General features: G+C 48.1%; 1 protein-coding gene across 6 annotated transcripts in view; it reads right to left on the reverse strand.

Moving 5' to 3' along the window:
* The window catches only part of Git2 (GIT ArfGAP 2), a 45,821-nt gene extending 19,083 nt beyond the window's left edge, over positions 1-26,738 (reverse strand). For 2 of the 6 annotated variants that reach the window (XM_028765458.1, XM_028765456.1), the window contains exons 1-12: positions 26,544-26,681; positions 22,915-23,048; positions 20,764-20,876; positions 20,158-20,263; positions 18,363-18,449; positions 18,128-18,258; positions 15,424-15,518; positions 6,547-6,592; positions 5,533-5,584; positions 2,809-2,881; positions 2,461-2,558; positions 1,428-1,539 (exon numbers count right to left, since the gene is read on the reverse strand). In XM_028765458.1, coding sequence (XP_028621291.1) covers positions 1,428-1,539; positions 2,461-2,558; positions 2,809-2,881; positions 5,533-5,584; positions 6,547-6,592; positions 15,424-15,518; positions 18,128-18,258; positions 18,363-18,449; positions 20,158-20,263; positions 20,764-20,876; positions 22,915-23,048; positions 26,544-26,595 — 1,099 coding nt within the window. In that variant the 5' untranslated portion in view covers positions 26,596-26,681. Of the gene's footprint in view, positions 1-1,427; positions 1,540-2,460; positions 2,559-2,808; positions 2,882-5,532; positions 5,585-6,546; positions 6,593-15,423; positions 15,519-18,127; positions 18,259-18,362; positions 18,450-20,157; positions 20,264-20,763; positions 20,877-22,914; positions 23,049-26,543 lie in introns of all 6 variants that reach the window. The other 4 variants (XM_028765457.1, XM_028765455.1, XM_028765453.1 and 1 more) reach the window with 4 other exon arrangements.
* Positions 26,739-27,359: the final 621 nt, after the last annotated feature.

Genomic DNA, 27,359 nt, shown 5'->3' on the forward strand with positions numbered 1-27,359 from the left:
CCTGAGCCAATCAACACACAACCTTGATGTACACGCTTCTGTTTAAGGACACCCTACATAACACACACCGTGGATTCATGACCACAGTTTGAGGCCAACAGGACTTCAAGTCATGCCAGGAAGCCGCTCACTGACCACACACAGCTCCCACAAGCCTCTTCTTACCCTCCCTGCACTCGGGGACATCGTTCAACACGTCCCCTTGTGCTCAGAGCCATTTTAAAGCAGTCACCTCACCAACAAAAAGTGTGAGAACACGGACAAACATGGCACTGAGCAGTCTGTGTGCAGCCACTGACACTGTATGAAACCGACGCATGCAGGAAGTGCCAGCCTCAACCTCAGCCAGAAATGCAGACATGTGCTCTGGACGAGTGTCAGATCTGCTGGCGAGGAGGAGCAACTCCACGTGCATATTCACATGCGTAAGGCACCGTCCCCTGTACAGCTGCTTATATAAATACACGTATGTTACAAACCAGAGACTACACCAAGCCTTTAAAACTGTATTATGCTACTTCACATCACTGAGTATTCTGGGAGATGTCTGTATACTAATCATGTGACTGTTTCTCTTAGAATTTATTATTTAGTTGCTTCTAATGTTTTTGACATTGTACACAAAATGAAACATCTGATTATTTCTCTTTTAGAGTGGGCATATTTTGAGGTTTCAAATTTATACAGAATCTCTCCAGACTGTACCTTCACTAATTTTTAGTGCACCTTTTCAGAACATCTTGACTCTTGGTTGAATTAATAGAACCAAATTCCTTAACAAGCAAGAGGAAACACAAATTACTGTTAGTTAACGACTCCTGCCTCAGGGGAGTGTGGTGTTGACTGCATCCTTCATTCTTATGTATAAACATCTTATTCAAGCACCTCAAAATAAAATGGCATAGCTCCTGTGTCTGTAAGAGAAGAACAAGCGTACAGCAGGCTGGCTATGAGGGAGTGGGCCCTGTGTCTGCAGACAGGACCCTGAGCCACTCTGGAGCAGGTGCTCAGCGGGCGTCCCAGTGCTTCTTGCTACAGACATTTAAGGTTTACAGCAGTAGACGGTAATTACTCAGAGGCTGAGGGTCTGAACTAAGTGACAGCGGGAAATACAGCTGTGACCAAGCATCTTCATCTCCCTATTTATGTCCTTTGTAAAATATAAGTGAGGCTTTTGGGTTAATTTCAAGGTGCCAATTTTATGGGAAAATAAGTGACCAGGAAACAAATATGTATAAGATAAATCTGAATAATAGTAATTTTGAAGCCTTATTCTTCAGGGCTCCAACAGGTACCTTTCTGTCATAATAGATCACTGAGGAAACTCTCAGGATGGCTGTCCTTACGTCTGCCCTAGCACCTCCAGCTCTGGACTGAACAGCATGTCCTGGAAGGCCCCAGGCATACTCTCAGGGCTCGACACTTGCCTTTTGACCTGGAGAGAGGACTGCCCTGCTGTCTCCTCTTGGCATCACTGAGGATGTCGATGACCAGCGTAGCAAATTCGTGGGCATTAAACCGAGCTAATTTCTGTCTGCCCTAGGGTGAGAAGAAAATGGGAGATATTACCCAGTGAGTGTAAGCGTGAAGAGCGGCAGCGAGTGCCCAGGACCGCAGCTTACCCAAGGGGCTCCCAGCTCAGCCCCACAACTCAGCACCATCACTCTCTACACAACACTAACGGTTCCCATGGCAGCCGCTCCAAACCACTGACTTCAGAGAACTTAACAATTACATGTTTACAGCACGCGTGACTGTTATGACTTAACACGGTTCTGTTGGATGTGTAGCTCATCGGTGGGACACTTGACAAGCTAATATAAGGTGTTGGCTTCAATCCTCAGAGCTGCCAGAACAGAAAATGTACTTCTAGTATCAACGGTTTAATCTGAAGTGAGAAGTGAATCTGGAGAGAGCTCTGCTTGAGGGATGAGGCAGCAGACTGGATGTGGGTCTGCTCTCACAGGCAGCTATTGGTCAGAGGCTAAACCCTCCCCTCATTCCCTCCCTCCTGTGAGAGGCTGAGGCTCCCTTCAATGTTTTATTGTTATAGACACACACTGGTGTAAACCACGTGTACAAACCTGGCTTAATTTTATTGGAAATATTCTTAAATGAGGACTCCTTTGTACAAGGAAGGATTTACTTAAATCTGAGGCTTCTGATCAACAACAAATTCTCTCCCTTTGTTCTCTCCACTTCCCTCCCACCATCTCTGTCATGGTCTTGCTATATAGCCCAGGCTAGCTTCCAGCTTAAGGTCCCCCTGTGCCACCTTCCTGAGTACTGGGATGCTACCAGAAGCCAACATTGACCATTTCTTCTCATGTTTGTATGTTGTTTGTACTTCTCTTAACAATTCTCTAATTGTCTGTTTACGGGCATGTAGATACTAAATACCATGACATCAGTCATTCCCCAAACAGCGTTCTTAGCAGCTTTTCACACGGAGCCACTTGCCTGGTTTCGTGTTGAAGAGTACTCAGGGTTGACCGGAAGAAAGGGAACGACAGTCGTCTCGGTTACCAAGGTGCTGTGGTTTTGCGTGGCAAGCCAGACTAGCCGGAAGAAAAGAGCCAAGAGACAGAATCTCACCACAGCTGCGGTGCCATGGCTCTGCTGGGGCACGGCTCATGCACTGCGAGGGAGACTTGGGGAAAGCACACTCGGAAGCCAACACGTGCAAAAGTACATGTCTACACATGGGTTATGAGGACAGTAGCAACCGGGCAAGAAAAAAACAGGCCGTCAGCTGGCCACCGCCCACTGGGAGCAGAAGCTTAGTAGGTAGGCCGCATGTTACGTCACCTGCATCCGTCTCTCGCCTGTCAACCTCATCGTACACATCCATGGCAAGTTCTTCAAACAAGTGGTTACTCAGCTGAAAGTAAAAATATCAGGAACACAAGGGACAACAATTAACACCCGGAGGATGCCTGTGACGTCCTCACCCTTTATCTCCAGTGTCCTACTCAAAGCCATTGCTACAACAACAGTGTTTCTCAGGCCCTGCTCATTGACACACAGGCTACTGCCACGGAGAACCAAGAGCGTCTGTTACAAACCCTCTCAAACAAGTGCCCACCCTGCTTCCTGTGTTAGCCAGCACCCTAGAAGTCTCTGCTGTCCTGCGAACTTCTGTCTGCTCTACAAGAGGAAGGGGTCCTATACCCCTGGCAGAGAAAGAAGAAAACCCTCAAGTGGGGATGGCGACAGAGCTCACTGTCAGGATGTCTGCCATGCTGTGCAAGGCCCTGGATTAGATGGCCACACTGCTGGGGTGGGTAAGGATGCTGGTGTGGGACACACATCTCAGGAAGGCTTCCTGTCAAGCACAGCACAACGTGGCTCCCCAGTATGGTTTGGGGTCCAGCTTACAGCACAGCCACACAGACCAAACTCCCACCCGGCCGCCAGGTCTCCCCACTGAGACGAGCTCCAGTCCCAGCCACGGGTTCTCGTGCTTCTGTCTCATGAGCTCATCCTGCCGCTCAACAGCTGTGGTCTCTCTATTGCTTTGCGCCCTGTGTCCTTACTGACTGCCTCGGGCCACGTGTAAAGAAGCAGGGGATGAAATCCTGTCACCGCAGTTTGGAGAAAGAACAAGGTGACTGAGGACGGTCCCATCTCCTTTCCAGTTCCCTAGTGTCCTCCAACTAACTAATCCTTCAAAATAAACCCCGCAAGAAGGTGCCTGCATATGCTGAGAACCCTCCAGTTTCTACCTCCAAGGGTTTGGACTGAAAGCTGTTTCGTTGTCACTAACGGCAACATGGCCACACTGCTGAGGGCCAGTGGCATCTTAGACATGGTGCTAAAGATAGAATTTAAAGCCAGCAGTGAGGACAGAATAGAATTTACTATTACTTTACAGACAAGGAAACCGAGGAATGGACATTATTAGCCTTAAGACTTTCAGAATATTAACATTTCATAACTGAAGAATACATTGTTTTTTGTTGTTATATTTCTCTCAGTTTTTTACTAGGGAGGAAGGAGAGAATATGAGACAGACTCAGGAAGGGAAGGAATGAAAACAGGAGAGAGAAAGAGAAGGATGGAAGAGGACGGAGCAGGGGATGAGTGCTGCCCTGCAGTGCTCAGAGCAGCCACCTATGAGGAGACCCTGGGACGCCCAATGGGGATCCCTGCCTATGAGAAGGAGGCTCTGGATGCCCAACAGGGCAGACAGTGCCTTCTGCCCAGCACTCCTGTTGAAAGACTGTGCTTTCGAGACTGATGTGAGCTGGGCCAGCCTGACACACAGCCTAAGGTCTTAAGGGCATAGGAAATTATGCCCAAGGTATATATTTAATGCCTGTCCCATGTTAGGTATTACAGATACAACCTCAGGTTTCATGTGGTATCCAGCCCAGCCAGCAGACAGAGTAAAATGGAGTTTGATGTTATTTTATGTATAACAAGTTTGCTTACAGACTACCAATAACTAAAAGGAAAGCGCACACTCTTGCACTGCCTTTACAGCCTGGCATCTGTCTTACTATGTAGCTTCCTTAACGTAAGAAAGGCATAACACACTCAAACACACAACTAAAGATACAGAACACAGAGACACCAAACAAATTGCATAAAACATTTATTGCACAGTATAATTAAATACTAGTAAGGATAAATTCACTTTATGTGATAGTGGTATCACACAAGGCTCTAAAGATGTCTGTGAAAGGGAAGGAGGGAAAGGCACAGAGCAGGAAACCGGCTTTCCCTGCACATGGAAGCACTCACACTCTAAGTCTAAGAGGAGTCAGAACCAGGAAAGGCAGATGCAGCAGGCGTCCTGGAGCAGGGCTCCAAGGCGGTGACTTTTGCCCTCAGAGAGCTGATTCACAGAGCTGCCCCAACTACGCACAGACACCTAGCCAGAGGGGAAGTGAGCTGGTGCCTAAGGGTCTTTAAAGGCTCTTAGTTCTGAGGCAGGGACAGCTGAAACAGGTAAGGAGTGAAATCTCACAAGGTGAGCAGGACCCTGGTGAGGCTCCTGGGAAAGACGTACACAAGGAAAACACTCTCCCAGGGATTAAAGTGATCTTACGACCCACAGGCCTGGGCAAACTCTCAGCACACACAATGGTTCACACAAGCTTTCAGCAGCATCAATGTAAACAGCTCGAGGACAGCATACGAGGGCAGGAGAGTCACAGCACTGCAGTGGATGGAGAGCCAGACTCAGTGCCCTACCAGCAGCTACTGTTAGTCCTCAGTATCCCACGTGAGTAATGCAACAAATGCCAAGGAAGGGCACCCCACACACCCCAGGACCCTGAGACATACCCACAACTTTGGCGGAAAACAATTCTCTACCATCACAGGCAAAGGCTGCATTTTTAACCTAACAGAAAAGATGGTGGGTTGTTTGAAGCAGTCAGCAGACTGGATATACTAAAGTGCTTTGGCCTTCACTGCTACACACAGACCCTATGACAGCACGTGTCTAATCTAGCTACTGTGATGCAACAGGGTGCTCTGACTGACATCAGGGACCAACAGGGCTCCTAGGGAAGAGATACTCACAGATTGAAGTTTCTTCTTGGCAGCTTTTGCCAACTCAGACAAATCCAGGCTGCTAAGAAAATGCACAAACCCATTAAACAAATACATAGAAGCGTACTGTGACCTCACTAGAAAATTAAGACACCCAAGGGACGAGACATTACTGTTTATGGAACAATTCTGTAGCCAAAGAGTCACTGAAGACTTCAACAATTTGGTCAGGACTCCTAGAACCCCAATAGTCAGGTACAGAGCAAACTGCCCACAGCCGGTGACAAAAGCTGCTGTTCAGTCTATCTCTAGGCCTGAGGTGTGGCTCAGTGGGAAAGTGCCTGTCCAACGTGTGAGCCACTGAGCTCCATCCATAGCACAAAGAAAAAGAAAAGGCAAGGCAAAACGGAGAGCAAGCAGAAAAGGCAGACAGACGAGCTCACGGCTAGAACAGCAGTGAGACCTTGTCAACTCTGGTAGTGCTGGCCCAGCAGGGCTTCAGGGTTCGCTGCGGTGGTAACCGTCCCTGTACATGACAGCAGCTACGGGCTGTTTTGCTCAGCTATGAACTAAGGGTGGCTTTTATGTTTTTAAACATTTTGAGTAGAGAAGGAAAAAGAACATTCATTTCTCAAAATTTAAAAATTCACTCAGCCTGTAACGCTAAGAGCCCACTGACACTCTAGGGGACACTCGGAGCAGCCATGACAGGCTGACAGCTCCCAGATTAGTGTAAAGAGTGCCAGCGCCTGTCAAAGGCAAAGCATACCATGTCCTGACACAGAAACACCTGTGGCTATAACCTATAGACACACAACAGCAGGACAAGTGGACAAACAGTGGAGGAGTCCCTGGCTATGCCTCCGCATCAGGGCCTCTGTCCTGTGCTCTTTCCGAGTTCAGCTCCCCACGCTGGTTTACTTACAGCCGTCTTATTTCCAAAGTGTATAGCCATAAAAGAGAAAAATGCATGCGCTCTGTTAAACACACTTAAATGCTACAAACCGAGGCGGTACTGGGCAGATAAACTAAACCAGTCCTTACCTGTCTGCCATCTGAGGGATTATAAAGTGCTGTCCGTTTTTATGATCTGAAACAGAAACCAGTTTTGCTCAGATCAATTTTGAGATCACCATTTTCTTTTCTTTTCTTTTCTTTTCTTTTGGCTTTTTCGAGACAGGGTTTCTCTGTGTGTGGTCCTGGCTGTCCTGGAACTCACTCTGTAGACCAGGCTGGCCTCAAACTCAGAAATCCACCTGCCTCTGCCTCCCAAGTGCTGGGATCAAAGGCGTGCGTCACCACTGCCCGGCAAGATCACCATTTTCTTTTCAGTTTAAGTTTTCCAATTAGCCATTTTCCATAAACATGTACCACGTGGGAGAACAGAAAGCATTCTGAGACAGGCTACAACTTCCCTGAAACCTGCCCAGTCCCAGATCTTATGGGTGGTGTCATGAGTGATGTCATGAGTGATGTCAAAAATGCTGAGATGTGCCAGGCAGTGGTGGCGCACGCCTTTAATCTTTGTGCTTTAGAGGCAGAGGCAGACGGATTTCTATGTTCGAGGCCAGCCTGGTCTACAGAGTGAGTTCCAGGACAGCCAGGGCTACAGAGAAACCTTGTCTCGAAAAACCAAAAAACAAAACGAAACGAAAAACAACAACAAAAAAATGCTGAGACGCATTTTAGCTCAAAGCAGGCTGTCAGCTCACGGCGGGCAGCGGGCAGCAGATGGCAGCACCGCACTAAGCCTGGGAGAGGTTCAATCAAACAATGAGTGGAAAGCAGCCAGGGCTGAGCAGGTGTGCTCTGTGTGTAGCTCTGGAGGGATTCGACCTTGCCATCTGCTGAGTGCTGTGCCCTTACCTAGCCTTTAAAGCACGGATTTACATTCCAATGACAAAATCACTCCGAGCACCTAATGTGGGTTTTTGTGGACACTCAGTGTACACATTCCCTAGGGAATGCCTGGGACAGGAGCACATGGAACGTGTGTGTCTGTTTTGTTAGCAGCTCTGCTGTCCTGTGTTCTGAACAGCAAGCTGAGTGCAGAGACCCATGCCTGCATTCACAGCACAAGAGAGGCTCAGGGAGGGAGACTGAGCTATACAGCAAGACCCTGTCCCCTGAAACAAACACTAAAAGCAGCCCTGCCCCCCGTCCCCAGTGTTCTCTGCACAACAGTGTGAGACTCACACCTCGCCTAACTATACTCCTGGTTCCAGGGCAGCATTGAAGTGTGGGTTTGTGTTTCTGAATGATGTGTGTGTGGGTTTTTTTGTTTTGTTTTTTTGTTTTGAGATGGTCTTGAACTCCAGGGCATAGGAAATGAACCAGAGTCTGGGGAGATGGCTCAATGGGCAAAACCTCTGGCTGCAGAAGTCAGCTGTGGTGGCAAACACCTGCATCCCAGCATTCCTGCGGGGAGATGAAAGGTGGAGGCAAGAGACTGCCTATCATGGGCCAGCTAGGCAAGAGTACAGTGCAGAGACAAGACTCAAGCTAAAGAAAATGGAGAGAACTGACTTCAGAATGTTGTTGCACTCGCATGCGCATGCACACACACACACAGACACACACACAGACACACACACACACTTGGTATTTATTGAATGCCAATAATCCTGACACTTAGGTGGATGATCCAAGCTCAAGGTCATCAACACACACACAGCAAATTCGGAGACCAGCCTAGATTGCACGAAATCCTCTTTCATTTCTTCTTCTTTAAAAAAAAAATGTTTTTATGTATATGCATTGTTTCCCTGCATGCATGTCTGCACAGCACACACGTGCTTTGTGCCCACAGAGGCCTAAGGGCAACAGCTCTTGGAACTGGAGCTGAAGGCAGTCTTGAGCCAACACGTGAGTGCTGGGAACAGAATCAGGGTCCTCTCCAAGAGCAGCAAGTGCTCCCAGTTACCGAGCCATCTCTTCAGACCCCACACACCACCCTGTTTTAGATGGGCTTCTCTGTGGAGCTCTGGCTGCTGGGCCTCCCGGCTCTGCCTCCCAAGTGGTGAGATTAACGGCATATACTTCCTCCAGACTTCCCTTTCCACCCTCGTTAGTTCCTTAGAGCAGGAGCCTGGGGCTTTGAAGCTGGGCTGATGCTGCACGCCTCTAATCCAGACTTGGAGGGCGGAGCACGGAGGGCCGCAGGAGTGTGAAGTCAGCAGAGTACAGCAGAGTGTACAGCAGAGTAAGCAGCTCACAAAAACAGTGAGCGCACGAGAGCAAGTGCTTTTGACAAAGCACAAAATACTAATTTAACAAAACATATCTAAGAACTTTAATCCAAGATCGTGAGCCCCTCCTTAGTTTACAGCTTTAGCTTTTGTAATTATCTTCTTGAAATTATTATCTGGGTATTTTGCCTTTTAGTTCATTAATATCCTGGACTACATTATCTAATTTTCTTTAAAAACATTTTAGGTGTTATGTGTGGTTTGCCTGTATGTATGTGTGCCATGTATGTACCTAGATGCCCAAAGTCAGAAGACAGTGTCACATCCCCTGAAACTAGAATTACAGATGGCTGTGAGCCAACTTGTGGGTGCTGGGAACTGAACCTGGGTCCTCTGTAAGTGCAGCAGGTCTCTGACCCACCGGGCCTTCTCTGCAGTCACATTAACTGACCTCGGTTAGTTCTGTTCCAGTGGTTATGCTGTATTTCTCCGTTTTATATATTGCTGGATTTACTGTGTGCTGAGGATTTTTGTGTCTGTTATGGGGATCCTCCATGCCCACCTTTTCTTTCTCCCCTCTTTTTAGGTTTGGTATCCCAGTAACCCACTCGCATGAAACCACAAGTATTCTCTCTGTTCTTATTCCTTCCTGAAGAGATTTATTTTTATTTTATGTGAGTCTTTTGCTTGCACACATCTCTGTGCCATTATCTGCCTGGTGCCCACAGAGGACAGAAAAGAAGGCAGACTCCTTCGAAACTGGCTGCCATGGACGGGTGCCAAGGCATCTCCCCCGCCCCTCTTATTTCTTTTTTTTTTTTGAGTTATCTATTTTCATTGCATGTGCACTGGTGTTTTGCCTGCGTGTGCCTGTGTGAGGGGGGTCTGATTCCCTGGAACTGGAGTTACCATGTAGTCTGCCATGTGGGTGGGTGCTGGGAACTGAACTCAGGGCCTCTGGAAGAGCAGCTTGTGCTCTTAACTGTTGAGCCATCTTTCCAGCTCCTCTTCCTACTTCTTGAACCTGACATTTTCTTTAATGGGATGTGTTGAGGTACAAATTCAAATTCTTGAAAAATATAGTTTTCCAGGGCTGAGAACTCAGCCCAGTAGTAGAATGTTTACAGCACACACGAAGCCTGATGCCCTGGGCTGGGTTCCTAGCACTGTCAAAGGGGCTGGGGAGGAAATGTGTGTAAGTCTAATGTGTGTAAATGAACATGCATATTGGATTGTATCTGGGGCTGGAGAGACGGCTCAGAGGTTAAAGAACACTGACCGCTCTTCTAGAGGGCCTGAGTTTAATTTCCAGCATCCACATGGTGGCTCACAACCATCTGTAATGTGATCTGATGCCCTCCTCTTCTGGCATGTGGGTGCACATGCAGAAAGAGCATCACACATAAAACTTCCTGCAAACATTGTGTTACATACACCCCATAAACAGCCCGGCCCAGCCCTTTCTGTTTCTGAGACACGGTCTCACTACGTAGCCCTGGTTGGCCTGGATCACACTATGGACACTAGACTGGCTTTGAAATTCACAGGCATCCCGAGTACTGGGACTGACGGTATGCACCACCAGGCCCAGCGGATCAGACACGTTTTGATACTGTACTTTCATGTAGTTGACAATACCTCTGATCCAGGCATGGTAATTTACACGTGTAACTCCAGCACTTGAGAGGCTGAGAAAGGCCTGGTGATTGGAGGTCTGGTGAGCTGGTCAGCCGGGGCGACAGCGTGCTGTCCTTTCAGAACAATGCTCCAGCCCCATGGACATAACACGGATGTTCCCTTGAGATTTTCTTGGAGACCCATTATGACTTAAAAATGTATTGCTCAGTGCTTGAAAATTTTGATTTTGATTTTTATAAATTTCTAGCTTAATTCTATTATGGTCAGAGAATAAACTTTGTAGAACTTTAAATTCTTCGGAGTCTCGAAGGTTTAGCATTCAGAATGTGGCTCACCTTGCTAAAGGTGAACTTATGACGCCATGTGTGGAGTCTACGTTAAGAACTGCGGTTCTGACCTTCCTTTCAGCTCAACAAGGGTTCATGTACTTTGGGCATGTGTACACGTGAACACATGTGTGTCAAGGTGTGCACATGCAAGGCGGAGGACAACTTCCAGGAATCACTTCTCCTTCCACCGGGTGGGTCCTGGGGCTCAAACTCAGGGAGTCAGGTGCCCCTGCCTGCTGCCACCTTGGCGGCTTGCCTTTGGGTCTGGGGACACTTGAGTTATGTGACCCTGTGTGCTGCCACTGTCTATGCAGATGCTTCAACTTCCGTTTTCTGGGTACAAGCCAATGCTCTGTCACTGTCTCATGTCCTTCTCTGACTTTGCTCTGAGGTCTGCTCTGATCCATGCAGGTCACACCTGCTTCATGCAGGATGGCGTGGCCACAGGCACAGCCTGCTGTTCTCACAGCTCGTTAGCCTGGATGTCTGCACAGCCAACCGTTTTCTGTCTTTTGGTGCTGACGGAGTCATGGTTTCTTGTACACAGTGCACAGCTCAGCTCTTGTTCTGTATCGCTTTCCTGACACCACTGCTTTAAATGGTGTCCTTAGATCATTAACAGTTCATGCAAACACAGTTTTGGATTTGTGTTTGGATTTATGTCATTTTATTGCTTTCTGTTTAAGATTCAGGTTTCTTCTTTTTTGTTCTGTTTTTGAATATTTTCAAAAGCGATCTCTCGATTATTTGAGTACTGCATAACTGTGTTTTGTAAATTTATCTCTAGGTTTTCGATAGCACGTTTCTGTCGCTGTCTTCTGGTGGCTAAGGGTCACACGGTGCATACCCTGCATACCTGGAACATCACCTCCCTGCTTCAAGCAAAACGTAGGAATGCTGTCCTGCTTCGCTCACTCCTTCTTTCTCCGTGCTGCCCTGTACACTGACTCTGCTGCAAACACGCACGTCAGAGCCCCTGCTGTCAGCTGCCACGCACAACTGCAGCCCGGGCTGCTCTGCTTCTGCGCACTTCTTGCTGGGGCTGCTCTGCCATCCTTCTGTGACGTCCTGAGGTCCACGGTGACCTGGGGAACCTTCTCTAGTTCTGCTGTTAGAGCTTCCAAGTCTTTTGTTTTTCTTCAATTTCCCAATGTGTTTAATTTGCTTTCATGCTAAAGGTTTTACTGGATATGGAACCTTTGGCCAGCAATTCTTCTCTTTGGCCACCTGAATTATCATGCCTTTTAATTTAAATTCAATTCCACGTAATTTCCTTTCCTCTCAGTGACAACTGAGAAGCACCAGGGCAACGGTGGGACGCTCAGGAAGTTGGTGCTTCAGACTTCTGCATCAGAAGTACAGCAAATATTCCAAAATATTTTTTTTAGTAAAAATATGACACTTGAAAAACATTTCTAGTCCTGGCATTTCAGATAAAGGATATTCAAAAGTTTGATGTGTGAAACACCATCCTAGGTGTTTGTAAACAATGTTAGTTCTCAGTAGTTTGACTCTGATGTGTCTCAAGTATTGCTTTCTTTGGTATTCATCTTCTTCGGGGTGGTAACATTTCCCGTGTGAGCATGCAGAGGCCAGACACTGACACGGTATGCCTTCCTGACTGAGTCACTTTTCTACCCTGTAACTCTTCTTTTATAAAATAGTTATTTTATTATGCGTACATGTATGTTTTGCCTGCACATAGATACAAGCACTAATTGTGGTCGGGGCCTGCGAGGCCAGGAGAGGGCTCTGAATCTCCTAGAACTTGAGTTACAGACGGTTGCGAGCCACCATGTGGGTGTTGAAAACCAACCCTGATCTTCTACAAGAGCGTCCAGTGCTCTTACCTGCTGAGCCGGCTCTCCAGCCCTCTACCCTGGCTGGCCTGGAATTCAGAGATCCCCCTGCCTCTACCTCCAAGTGCTGAGATTTAAAGGTATGAACCCCACTTTCCACTGCTTTAAAAAAAATAATTTTGAGATTATAATTACACCATTTTCCACTTCTTTCTCTCCCACAAGCCCTCAGACATCCCTCCTTGCTCTTTCAAATTCATAGCCTCTTTTTATCATTAATTGCTGTTGTATGCGGGTATGTATGTACCACACCACTGGTATTTGAGACAGGGTTTCTTACTAAAACCTTAAAGTTATTGACTGATTAGACTCACTGGCCAGGAAGCCCCAGATCCTAGATTCTCTGCTTCCCCAGTGGTAGGACTTACAGGCATGTGTCCCACATCTGGTTCCTTACATAGGTGCTGAACCAAGCACAGGTCTTAGGCTTGCAGAGCAAGTCCTTTCTCGGTGGAGTGTCCCCGCCCCATCTTTCTAATGCTTCCCCACAGGTCCCAAGGCTGCCACTGCTGGCTTTCTCTTATGCTGGGGAGTGGACCTTCCCACATGCCAGGTAACCACTCTACCATGAGCTATATCACCACCGAGGTGTCTATTTGCAATTTATGTTTTAAATATTTCTAGCCCTCTATTAAACCTACTAATCTGGAGTTAATATTTTAGGTACTGTAATTTATTTTATTTTACTTTTTGGTTTTTTGACAAGTTTTCTCTATGTAGCTCTGGCTGTCCTCTGCCTCTGCAACCAAAGGTGTGCACCGCCACTGCCTCGCTGTAGTGCCCATCTCCGACATCCCCACTAGGTTATTCTATGTGCCTTTTTCTTTTTTTTAAAAAAAGGATGTTTGCCAGGTGGTGGTGGCGCACGCCTTTGATCCCAGCACTTGGGAGGCAGAGGCAGGCAGATTTCTGAGTTTCAGGCCAGCCTGGTCTACAGAGTGAGTTCCAGGACAGCCAGGGCTACACGGAGAAACCTTGCCTCAAGAAATCAAAAAAAAAAAAAGAAAAAGGATGTTCATTGTTCTTCAGATCATGGTCTTGTTGGCTGGTTAAAATGTTTCTGACAATTCCAACAGGACAACTCATGGGGGCTGGCTCTCTATCATGTGCGTCACAGGGTCACTCAGGTCACCGGGTGGCCCCTTCTCTTTACCTGCTGGCCACCAGCTGGCCCCAGGCCTAGCGTCTGCTTTCTCCAGGCAGCCCGGGAGGTTTTCCTGGCTCTTTCCCCACTGCGTTACTGTGGACGGACGGAAACTGGGATACTCTAAACGCTGCATTGTGAGACTCGTAGCTTCTTCCTGATCTACATACAGTGTTATTTCTGTTTTTAGCAGCCACACAGCCGGCTGGGCTCTGCCTGCTGAGCAGGCAGCAGGAGAACCACAGCCCATATACTTTCATGCTAGTGGCCAGACACTTAGACACTATATTCTATATACAGCCATTACTGTTGCCACCCACCCATAGTCCTGTTAGGAAAAACCGGGAAGATAAAACAAAACCATCAAGAGGAACCTTCTTCCTGTCTGTCTGCTTTCAGTCTCATCTCTCAAGTCGGAACGAGAAGGTTCTTTGTGGCTGTTCTGCAATCCAGAACATAGGCCACCAGGCTGATGGGACTTCAGGTCTTATTATTCATAGCTAGGAGTAACTTTTCAAAGCTGACCATTCTGTCGACAGTTTTTGGTTCCATTCAGAAGGAGAGATGGGCTAGCGTATGCTTGCCCTCCCTTGCCCCCAGATGGCTCCTAATCCTCTTGCACAAGCAGAGTAAGGAGCCTCTGCACACATCCTGTGGGCACTGTGCATCAGGAGCCGGCAAACCCAGAGTCCATGAGATGGCTCCGAATTTAAAGTACTCACTGCCACTTCTGACAACCTAAGTGTGACCCCCAGACCACATGGTAGGAGAGGACTCCTGCATGTTGAATCCTGCCCTGTGTGTGAGCACACACACAAGCACGTGAGCACACACACAAGCACATGTGCACACACACACACCCCACAATTTTTTTTTAACGGGTTGGCAACATCTCCGTGTGGGGCTGAAGAGACAACGCTTCAGGCCCCGCGTCATCTGCTGCAGCTGTGAAGTTTGCTCAGCTCTGCGAGTGCTCTGTGACAGCAATAGCAGGCACGGTCACCTTTCAGCAACATGTTACTTAATAAAACTGGTCACAGGCTGGACTGGGTTCAGACTGTAGTGTACAGACTCCTGTTCCAGATCACAAACAGGGCCAGGTAAAGGCCAAGCTCACTGTGACAAACTGTTCTGCGACAAGTGAACAATTTATAAAGCCAGAGGTTCCGAAATATTGTACAGACTCCCTTTGTAAGTGGTGCCACACTCGAGTGGCGCTCTTTCCTTTATTAGTGTGGAATACTTCAGATCTGCAGACTTGTGAGAGGGATAAAGACTAACTCCATTTAGTGAGGCGAAGAGAGAATGACTAACCGGCCGGAAGACTCTAGAGCCAAAGAGGCCGGCGGCCCTGTCCTCAGCACTCTCTAGTAATGAAGGCTCGGCTCTGGCTCTGCTCTGCCTCTGCATGCTGTGTGGTACGTAGGAGGGTTTGGAGGCAGAAAGGGCAGGGGAAATGATATAATTATAGTATCTCAAAAAAATTATGTAGAAAAAGTTTAAAACCAGCTGAAGGGTACACACAAGTTCCAGGCCAAGCTGGGATACATTAGGAGAGGCTATCTAAAATGCCAAACAAAAACAAACATAAAAATCCTGCAGTTATCCTTCCAAATCCAAACCCAACTGACAATCTTCTACCTCTTTGCTTTGAAGTAAGGATGTTGTCCTGACTTGCTCCTCCCCTCTCTCTCCTCTCTCACTCTCTCTCTCTCTCTCTCTCTCTCTCTCTCTCTCTCTCTCTCTCTCTCTCTCTCACTCACCTGGTTTCCGGCCGCAGAGGTAGAAGGCCAGTCTGTCTGTCAGCTCGTACTGTATCTCTACGAGGCGCTCTGCCAGCTCATGGTGCCCTCCTTGCCTACCAAGAGAACAAAGTTCCATTGACACAGCTCAGCGTCCGGCCGAGTCAGAGAGCACAAAGCTGCTCTGAGACACCTGAGCAGCAGCTCCTCAAACATGGCTGACTGTCACCATGTCCCACTCTCAGTCCCTCTAAAAGCTGGGGCTCCTACCCGAGGTACCTGCTTCCCTTATGAATGTGTAAGAGAGTGCATTTTATGCACATAAAGACTTATGACATGGATAAAACTGACTCTATGTAACGAGGTAATGGGAGAGGTTCTCAATAGCTAACTCGAGTGTTCCCTGAGTCAGTCAGGACAGGATGGCCCCAGGCGCCCCACGTTCCTCATGCACGCAGTCAGCTGGCCTCGGGTCAGTCTAGAGATCAGAGATCCCTTCCAGGGACTCCAGGCAGGCTGACCTGCTGCAGAGCTCATCCCTGTGGCTACTTCGGCCTCTACACCAACAGGAAACAGCGCCTGCCCTTCTTAGCTCAGAGCCGAGCTGCTGGATCCTTTTAGAATAGAAGTAAACTGCTAAGCTGAGACACTACTCCATCAAAGTGTCCATGAGAAGCTGAGGTAAATGATAAAGTGTCTGCTGTGGATTCTGGTTATCTTCAAAGATCAATCTAGCTTTAGCCAGTTTCCCTCTCCACATAATACTTCCTGTCCTACTACACACACGAGTCCACGGACAGCTTCTCAGTTTGCGTTGAAGCGCACACCCAGAGCTCTCTCTCAGCAGCATGGTGGGACCTCAGTGCTGACGAAGCACTGTGCTCCTCTCAGGCCCCACACCTCACTGTCTCCAGTCCCATCTCCGCAGAGAGGAACACCCTGCCTGTTCCTGCCTTCCGCCGACTCTGCCTTTCCTCTGGAAGATACTTTAGCTCCTCCTTCACAGGTTCAGAACCATCACTGGGGCCACCACAAAGAAAGCTTGCATATGTTCGTTCATTTTCTGCACATGTGGGCCCACATGTGTGTGGATGCACAGGTATATGGAGGCTCAAGGCTTCCAGCAGCCATCTTCCTTGACTGCTTCCTATCACTGAGGCAGGGTCTTGACTGAAGCAGAACTTGATGGTGCTGCTAGTCTTGCTGGTCAGCTAGCTACAGGGATCCTGTCTCTGCCTCCTCCATCTGGAATAGAGTAGTCCCCACTCTCCCATGGCATGTATGTGTTCTGAGGATCTGAACTCTGACCTCCATGCTTGCACAGCAAGTATTTGATTAGTGGGCTGTCCCCACAGCTCCCTAGCATGTGATCTTTAGAATTTATTATGTGTGTGACTGAGTGTGTATCACGGCACGGATGTAGCTCAGGGGACGACTTCTGGGAGTGGGTTCTTGCTTTCCATCTTACTGATGGAAGCAGTGCTTCCTGTCATGCTGCGCAGGCCAGGATAGCGGCTCACACTCTGTGGCTCAACCCCTCTCTGCCTCTCATCTGGCTGGGTTACAGAGGTTGAGACCACGCCTGGCTCTTCCAGTGGACTCTGGGGACCACACTCAGGTTGTTAAGGGCTTTCCTGACTGAAGCATAAGTGTGCTCTTGTAAGAGACACTGTCAGTCGTACACGTATGATCAGAATATGCGGAGGGCGGGCAGCACAGGCAGGAAGAGCATTGTGAATCCAAAGCCAGCCTGCGTTAGAGTCGTACCCCCTCTTAAAAAAAAAAAAAAAAAAAAAAAACACAACAAACATGGCTGACCATTTCGACAACAACTCATATATAATCTTGCCTCAATTTTTTTCAAGTATTTCTGAATCATCTCTTCCAGAGAAGTAAATGCTAGGACTCTAGGACAGACTTCTGTTATTTTCTGTCGCATTCTTTATGAAGTAGAACATGATCCTTCATAGTTGATAAAATAACAGGAAAAAGAAGGAAAGCTATCCACCTTCCATCACTTAAATCTGCAGGTTTTAACACTGAGTAGGCCCGTGACGTCCCCTCATGCTCCAGCATACAGAGGGGGCAGGACACGGTGGGGGGCCGCAGCCCCAGATACTTAGGAGACACATTAGCAGGTTTGTCTAAGATCTGCCTGTCATACACTTGTGCTCAGATGACAGGCCAGGGCTCCGGCACGGTGCTGTTTCCAGCCTAGTTTTGTTCCTCATGCTTATAGGAACACATATCACCTGCTTCCCTAGCCTTCTCTAAGTCTTTAACCTCTAAAATGAACGTGTATGGATTTTTATGTATATAATGTTCTGCCTGCACGTGAGTACACCATGTGTGTGCCTGGTACCCCTGGAGGCCAGACAGAGTGTTGGAGCTCATGAAGTTGGAGGTACAGATGAGGCACCACGGTGCTGGACACTGAACCCTGGACCCCAGGGTGCAAGAGCAGATGGCAATCTGAACCACTGAGGCCACTCTCCAGCCATCTCCACTGCCAGTCCTTGATTGTTCACTACGACCTGAAAACCACTGTGTTATGAAGAGTGGATGTTAACCACACCAGCTAGGACTTTGCAATCCTCTCATCTTGCCTGCCTTCATCAACAGAATAATAGAATATAAATCTTTAAAGGGGCTGAACACAAGCCATACCCACTGTGGATGCTTAGCAAGGAAGCATGCAGAGTAGAGAGAACCTCAGCCGCTATACCTTGCATAGTCAACAGGAGTCTTCCCACTGGAGTCTTGTGTGCCTGGGTCAGCACCGTACACGGCCAGTAACTCAGCCTGTAAGATCTGTCCGGCTTTGGAGGCGACGTGGAGTGGCGTGCTTCCTTTTTCCTAATTATGATTAATAGACAGACAAACAGAGCAAACTAAGCAGACCTGGACTATGCAACATAACTCAGCCTCAGGGTAATATCTGAATAATTGGCATTTCATACAGGATGGAAGAAGTTGGCTTGGGCTCCTAACGACAGCAGCCTCAGACAGGTCTCAAGATTCCCCGTTCTCACACTTGAATGGAGTTGCTGAAAAACAAACAGAAACAGAGCACTTGTCAAAGTGTCAGGAGGGAGAGGCCAGAGCTGCTGGCCACCTATGTTAACACTTTACAACAGTAACAGGTCTTTACTGGGCTCAGGAAGATGCGGGGCGGGGAGCGTGTTGTTCTTTGCTGTTCACGACGGCAGCATGAGAGTCTGGCAATTTTACCAACAAGGAGCTTGAACTGCAAAGGCCAGTCTGCCTAAATGCAGGACTTGCCAGTAAGAGGTACAAACATAAATCAAGCAAGAAGCACTTGAAAAGGAGGCGGTTTGGGGGAATGGATTTCAAGGTCTACTGCCTTCTAGCTGTGTGTTCTGAGAAAAACTCTAAGCAGTGGAACCTGGGTGCTCCAGTGCCCCTGCCAGCAGGGTTATGGTGTGGACTGAATGACATGGGGAATGATTCAAAACTCAGACACCGCTACACTCTTCCTCTCTGGCTGCTGCCACAGCGCTGATCCAGGGTCCAGCCGCCCGCTGACAGGCTATCCATCGCGCTTTCGCCAGGTTGTTCTTGGTGGGAAACGGGCCTGTGCACACTAAATTCCATATCATCACAGAAATGCTTTTAAACTCCCAGAGAACAAACCGCTCTCCTTCTGGGCTACTCGAGAACTGTCCTGACTGGCTCACGGGGCGGAGAAGCTCACTGGAACCAGTCTTTTTTTAAATTTTATTTTATTTTTAATTATATGTACATGTATACATCAAGTACACACTAGGTGCAGGTGCCAACAGAGGCCAGAGGGGGCGCAGGTCCCCGGGGGCTGGAGTTGTACGTGGTTGTAAGTCATCTGAGAGGACAGCTGCAGTGACAGCAGGTGTTCTTCACCACTGATCCATCTCTCCTGCCTAAGTCGATGCTGTCTTCTTCTTTTTACTATTCTTATTATTTTTACACACACACACTTTTATACTCACTGTAGCTGATCTGGAATTCACTATACAGACCAAGCTGGCTGAGAATTTACAGCTTTCCGCCTGTCTCCACCTTCTGAATGCTGGGAACTAAAAAGATGTGTGCCATCACACCTAGCTATGTTTTCTATTTGGTAGTTAAAACTATTTAATTAGCAGGAAAATTACTTACACACACACATACGTCTATGCAGAATTAGTATTCTGAACTGTGCACACTCTCTATTGAGTGAGCATCTAGTTCAAAGCCCTGCTCCCAAAACCGTGCTTGGTGTGTACTTCTATGGCATCTCTTACAAACATCCAAGGCCCACAGAGAACGCACTGGCTCAGTGTACAGACACTGCCGGGTACAGCCCTAGACTCGCTTTGTCTTCTTAGGATCCCTCTAGCCTTGAACCTGGAAAGCGGAAGCAGCTGGCTCCCCCGCCCCCCCCCGCCCCCCCACTGTTCTGGTCTCTTTTAGATCCTAGGACCTCTAGAAATACTCCTTTGAAATGGCTAGTATTTCCAAGTAAAGAACTTACCATGTGAAAACTGGACTGAAAAAGTACAAATTAATTATTCAATTAAATGAAAATAAAAGAGGAAAAACACTACAGTTTCTTAGACACACACTTTGCCTTTGTCTAGTGTGCCTGAGAGGAGGATGGAATGCCATTTAAAAGAGAAAAGCCAGCCATTTAAAGGCACAAATGGATGTTTCCTCCTAATACTGCTTTAAGGGAAGCAGCCTGTCTCATCAGGCCCCACAGACGGCAGAGCAGCCCACCTTACTGAGATCTTTGGCAGTCACGCTGTCGTCCTCACGGCAGGGCAATCGGTGGACAAATGCTAACATCTGATACTTGGCTCTGATGAATTCTGCTTTATTGGGGCTGGTTTGAAAACAAAAAAAAGAAGACAGTTCACTTAGAGCTCTGACACATTTCTTTCTTTGTACTGTAAGAGGAGGAAGTGACCCCCCCCCACTCGAGAGAAAGATGAGCAAAGCTGGAATCTGTGACAACACATACAGAATGCCTTCACTTACAGTACCTTGCTTCCCTTTACCTTTCTCAAGTGGGCACCTCGAGGAAGCAGCATTTAACCCTGTGCTACAGGGCAGACACTGTCAGAATGCAACCAGAAGCCAGACTTCTTGGCTTCATCTATCTGATCACACCGAGTCCCCAAGCCCTGGTCTCCACTGGAGAAATCATTAGCTCCAACTGGGTAAGCAACCAAAGTCATGGTCCCCCTGCCTCCCTCTGCTCTCCCAACAGCAAATGCCCCAGGCACAGCCCACAACCCCTTTGGAGGCTGATCAAAATAGCCACATTCCTTTGTACACGGCCATTCGTTGTGAAGAGGCAGAAGTTCCAGACAGTCCACTCACTGGACTTTGTCCTGTGGACTGGCTTTCCGTCTCCCACTCGTGACAGAAGCAGGGTCCAGCAGAGAGTGTTCCCATATAGAGTTAGCGCCGTTGTTGTACAAGGTCTCAACCATCTGGAAACAACAGGTACGAAACGACATTTCATTTCCACAGATACTCAAAACCAATCAGTAACAAAAGTGAAAAAACCGTGCTACATTAAAAGCACCCATGTCTGACACCGCCCTGCCACCGCTTCTGATGGCACAGCGGGACTGGGGACCAGGCCATCACTGCTCTTGACTGACAGGGAGATTGAGGAGCTCCACATGGGAACCAGCTTGGCTCCTTGGCACATACTTGCAAACCGAAGGGAAAGTAACGGGAGCTTTAGGGTGGCATTCCCCTGCCTCAACACACGCTGTTCACCACTGTATACACCATCCACTTAGTACTGCTCATTACATTCACCTACTTAAGAGATTGTGTTAATAATTATGTTAGTTTCCGTATACACGATTAAATAAAGTAACGCAATACACACATATCTGAGTGCCAAGCTCTTACACACCCCACTGTGGTTCATGACCACCCCTCCCCATTTAGAGTCTGATGTTTTAAGGTCAACCCTAGCATTTTCAGTTATTCATCTCTGGACCATTTGTAAATTCTAAAATTGTAAACAAAGACAGACACGGGCGGAGCACACTAACCCTTTAGGAGAGAATGGGCCTCTGGACACTTGTAACTGAACTCCTGTATTTCTGGTTGTGAGCCTAGCTTTAAAGGCTGAGCCATCTCTGCACCCCCTAAGTAGAACCTTTAATAAACATCTCTCAACTTCCTTTCCAAACAGGACTCCTGGAGACGCGGGGTGGGTGGCTAGTGTAGCTCTAGGGGCTTCTCACCAGTAACCGGAACCACTTGCTTTGGTGCCTTGGTTTGAAGGAGTTCAAGTGACTGCTGTGCAGCTGTTACAGATTTAGTGAGATGTGTGTAAGACAAGTATCACAAACACAGGCTTAATCCTGAGTTCCAGGAGAACTGAAGAGTGTATATCTCAAACAGAAGTACAGGGAACATGACACTGGATCCCAGGTAAGGCAAAGACCCCCGACAAGTGTTTTTAAGAAAACTTCAGATGTTGAAGAGATTTCTGAGGGACCCCACTCTATGCTCCTATCAAAGCAGGAAGAGAATGTTCTAAAAATATGGGCAGGTACTTAGGAATTTGCCTGTTAATGAAAATTTTCTGAATCTTTTTTTCAGTAATTGATAAGAAAGAAATAATTTTAAAAAATAATTTCTGAGAGCTGCAGAGATGGCTCAGTGTTGTAAACCAAGCACCTGTTACTCCGGTAGAGGACCCGAGTTTGAGTCCCAGCACACGCGTGGTGGGTCACAACTATGTGTAATTCCAGTTCCAGGAAATCTAATGCCCTCTTCTGGCCTCTGAGGGCACATATACAAACACTTATAAAAGAAATAATTTTTTTTTAGATTTATTTATTTAATTTAATTTAAGACACTGTAGCTGTCTTCAGACACACCAGAAGAGGGCATCAGATCTCATTACGGATGGTTGTGAGCCACCATGTGGTTGTTGGGAATTGAACTCAGGACCTCTGGAAGAGCAGTCAGTGCTCTTAACCGCTGAGCCATCTCTCCAGCCCAAGAAATAAATTTTTAAAAAAATTAAAAAATAAAAATGATTTCTGAAGTTGGGCATGGTAGCATATACCTTTAATCCTAGTACTTAAGAATCAGAGGCAGGTGGATCTCTGTGAGCTCAAGGCCAGCTAGAGTTACATAGTGAGACTCTGTCTCAAACAGAACAAAATAAAACACAATAATTTCCGGTGATGATCTAGAAAGCCAACAGTGAAAACACACTAGGAAATTTAAGCTTTTATTGGCACCGTCTATTGATGTATCTGTCCGAGCATAACTGAGATGGGGGACAAGATTATGTGAGGTGAGCAGAGAGCGAACGGGTAGTGATTTCAACACAGAACACTGTATACTATACACAGCAATGATGGAACAATATTTAATTATAATCAAAGTCAACTTTTGTAAGATTTAAGACCTATATTAGACAGTATTTTAGTTGCTAAGCAACGATCCCTACAGCATAGTTTCCCAATCATGAGGCCTCCTCCTGTCACTCACCTGGAGCAGGGTGGGAGGCCATGGCGTGTGTCTGAGGTGCCTCACTTGGGAGATGTGGCGCCCTAGGCTCCGATGAACACTGCAGCACTCGTCACATAGGAACGTCCCCCTGTTCACAGACGCCCAGGAAGGATCTGGAAAAAGAACGACACCTCAGTGGCAGGGGCACCAGTTGGTTACTATGTAGAGGGATGGTGAAAGATGATGTTTGTTTTTTAAGAAAAACAGAACCTGATTTTGTTGTTTCATATGCTCCTCAGTAGGAAGCTGACGATCTCCCCACCCTGACGGATCACTCTGCTAACTAGACTGGCAGCCTCACACAGGAGTCACCTTCCTGTGCAGGCCACAGTCTGCAGCCTGGATGTGGGTGCACACCACAGACACGTGCTCTCAGGGAACAGAGCAGCAGATTGAGGGAACAGGCAGGGACCACTCCACTGTCTGCTTGCAGTGCTGGAGACTGAGCCTGAGCCTTGTCGGTGCTAGGCAAGCACTCTACCGCTGACACCAGCTGGATGACCGTGTTGAGTCCCTTTTTGTGACTAACAGAGCTATGTGACCTGACAGTGGACTGATTGTCTGCGTGACAGTATTTAAGGTCAATGGTGAACTTACTGCTGCCCAGAGCAGGAAGTTCAGACCCATGTGCTAACAGAAGTCACACGAGAACTGCAAAAGTGCCCGCCCCCTGTCTGGGGGCAAGCAAGAGTGGCCCACTCTGCTCAGACAGTGCTCTACGACAGCACCCTTGTTTAGACTACCTGTTGGATCCAGTCCTGCGGCTGATCTGAAGTAATGTTCTTCAAACGAACAGACGTAAAACAAAAATGAATGGCACTTTTGGTTGAGCATAATACCCTTTTCCTTCAAAATCCCACAAAACTTCAGACAACCTGTCATACAAGGAATAATTCACACTAGGTGGGCAGGATGGATCTGGGTGAGTAAACTGAGCCGTAGAAACCACAAACAGACATGCCTTTCCCCACTCTATCACACTCACAATGAGGTGACATCAGGTGCTACTCCAGCTGCCTGGCCTAAGGGTTACATTCTAAAATTCTTCAATGTCCACAAAATCTCTGAAATGCACACAAATCGTCTTTACATTTTTGTATTTATTCAACCCTTTCAAACCATATAACGAAAAGCTATGGGATGTCAATCAAGGATAAACCCTGGGAGCCAGAGTGTACAGTGGTTAAGAGGGTGGGAATCCCAACCCTGCCGCCACCTCTCGTGCAATAATCTGAGGCAAGCTGCTTCCTTGAGTATCCTCACTGTGGACCAAATTGGAACAGTGACACATCTCACAGGAGGTACAATGTAAAGAATAAAATAAAGTGTCTGTCATTCCCACACAGGACCAGTGCTTTTAAAATGAACTAGATTCATTAAAAACAAACGAGAAATCAGGGCTGAGGGTGTGGCTCTCCTAGCAATTGTGAGGGCCTGGCTTTGATCCCCAGCACACAAAGGCAAACAGACGTAATCACAGTGAAGCTTCTCCTCCAAAACGAAACAGAAAAGGTTTCAGCCAGCTTTGCCGTAGGTGCATCCAGCCATTCTAAGGAGCGAGGGTGGGAAACGCAAGGTATTAATACAAAGTCTGGAAGCAGGGCATTGCTTTTCATTATCAGAGGTCCACAGGGAAAGAACAGCAATGTTTTAACACACGTCACACAATGGTCTCCGTTAATCACTTAAACACCATGGATCAGAATCCCAAGGAGAGAATACGGATGACACATAAAATAAGATTTACGCTTTTAGCTGGGCGGTGGTGGCACACGCCTTCAGTCCCAGCACTTGGGAGGCAGAGGCAGGCGGGTTTCTGAGTTCAAGGCCAGCCTGGTCTACAGAGTGAGTTCCAGGACAGCCCGGACTATAAAGAGAAACGGTGTCTTGAAAAACCAAAAAAAAAAAAAAAAAAAAAAGATTTACGCTTTTATGAGTGAGGTTGGGTGAAGCCCTTCTAGTTTATCTGGAAGGCAGGATTCTTTAACTAGGCTCCATGGACATCACAAATGCATTTCAAAAGTATCTGTGCCCCCACCTGTCTTATGCAAACATTGTCCAGGAGAGTTAAGGAGTAGAGCATCTTCTGAGAAGGCCTTAGCATGAGGTTTTCAGAGGAGCCCTACTTCTACAGGTAACCAACCCTTCACCTGAGCTGTGCACAAAAGGCAGCACACATCCCTAGCTGTTCCTCACGCTTCAAGGTAGCTTCATTCTATTCAAAACAGGAAGGAAGTGACTCAAGCCTTTCTAGATTTGGGCATTCACGACTTCTAAATGAAACAACAGAAAAACGTCCCAAAACACCACAAACGGACAAGACGGTATTCGGGCTGGCAAGGGGAGGCAATCTGCCTCTGCCATGTACCGTCCCAAGAGGAAGTTTTCAGTTAGACATGAATCAACGGAACACAGGCAAGAAAAGAAGGAAGCGGAACAAACAGCGTCGTTAGAGAAATAATAGTTTGTATAAACCTGGCTTTCAGATAAATCACCTCTTTTAAAACTGCCCCCCTCCCGCCGCCAACTGTCTCTCCACCTGTTAACCTGTAGGACCCAGGGTCATGAAATAACCAGTACAGATTACCACAGTGCCACTTAAAACCAGTCTCTGCTTCCAAATGAAAAACCAGTTGCAAGCCGCTGATGTTCAGTGGCTTAATTAAGGCTGTTAATTGAACACTGCCACACCAGGAAAGTCATCTGATATTTGACTCCAAACCTGAAATGTCCAAGGCCCAAAACAAGCGCGCGCGCGTGCGCGCACACACGCACGCACACACACACACACACACACACACACACACACACGCACACACACAAATCTGAACCGTGACCTGTCAGCTAGGTTCCAACTACAAAGCCAGAGCCAATCTTCCAATCTGCAGTGAGAAACGGTTTTGGCGGTTCGAAGTCGCCGAGTTTACACTTCGAGCGACAGTGTGTTAGCCTGGTACGACTCTGAAAGCCAAACTGTAGCTGAAAGAACGACAAGGGTTTTCAACTGAGTTAACATCCTACAAAAGAGACGATCCCCGAGGGATATCCACTGACCACTGCGCACTGCGCTGGCGATAGTTTCCATCGGACAAAAACAAAACCGAGGAAATCAAGGTTTGAACATGAGAAGTCATCAATTCAAAGGTCATGTAGAGGCAAAAATCTAGTGGGAACTCGGATCCTCAAACTTGAGCTCCCGACCTGGGGTTGTCTGAACCCCAGGAGCTGCCGCCCGGAGCAGGGCAGTCCTCCACCCGTGGCCCGTGGGGCGGCGCAGCGGGCGATCGCGCACTCGCGCGGGGCGGGAGACCGGGAAGGGAAACACCTGCAGCCTCGGGCCGCCCGCGTCTGACTCCTGTCACTGGCCTTCCGGGGCTGCCGAACCCGTCCCGTCCCGTCCGGTCCCCGGCCCTCCGCCTCTGCGCTCGGCCGGGCCGCGGGAGGGAGGGAGCCCCGGGCCGCGCGGGTGACAGGCTCGGGACAGTCTCGCGCCCCGGCGGCCCGGGGGTCGGAGCGACTGGGCCGCAGTCAAGCTCCCGCCCGCGGGGACCGCCCCACCGAGGGGTCCCGACCGGGAGAGCGCGGCGAGCGGGCCCCGCGTCACTCACCAGGCCCGCTGCAGTCGGCGCACACGTCGCTGCTCCGGAGCCGCTTCGACATGGTTCCCGCTTCACCTGCCGGGAACCCCGCGACGGCAGAGGCGGCGGCTGCGCTTCCGCTCTAACGGGTCCCCGGGCGGCGCTGGCGGCGGCTCTCCCCTCACAGCGCCTCGCAGCCCCGGCGCACTGCGCACGCGCGGGGAGACCTCCTGCGGAGCCCTTGTGGGTCATGTGACCGGAAAGGGCACGGTTCCGTATCGCCATCTTGAATGAGGGCAGAGGTCTGTCCAAGCCTCCGGTTCCTGTCTCTATATACTCTCGCAATTGGGATCTCCCTTTTGGGAAGTGATTTCTTGTTCTAGGACTGACTAGAACCAGAAGAAGCAGCAAAACCTTGTGACAAAAACTCTCTATATATAATCTCCCGGAGATTATTTAACAACAGTTAAATTCATTTAGTCATGTCCAGAAGAGGCCTCAGAAGTACGGATCTTGTTTATCTAATGCGATCGACAGTTGCCACGCATTCCTCCGTTAGAGCTTTTAGGTACCAGCCTTATCTTCCTGTATCCTGTATTAGCGTCATTCACTCTTCAAGGACTCCACACCCAAGGAGAATGGACTAGGTCGGTCAGGATTCTTGGACAGCCTTCGCACTCATCTGAAAAGCTGGTTGTGTATCTAAAAAGCCAATAAAGGGTGCTTGCTGGTTGCCGTTGTAAACATCTGGGCGGACACAGCACTTGGCTCTTCATTGTGTCAAAGATATAGCGCCTGAAGTCGTAACCCAAAGGATGAATTTTACTTGTGCCTATTGCGGGCCAA

The sequence above is a fragment of the Grammomys surdaster genome, unplaced genomic scaffold (genome assembly GCF_004785775.1).
Source record: "Grammomys surdaster isolate TR1022 unplaced genomic scaffold, NIH_TR_1.0 164, whole genome shotgun sequence".
Lineage (NCBI taxonomy): Eukaryota > Metazoa > Chordata > Mammalia > Rodentia > Muridae > Grammomys > Grammomys surdaster.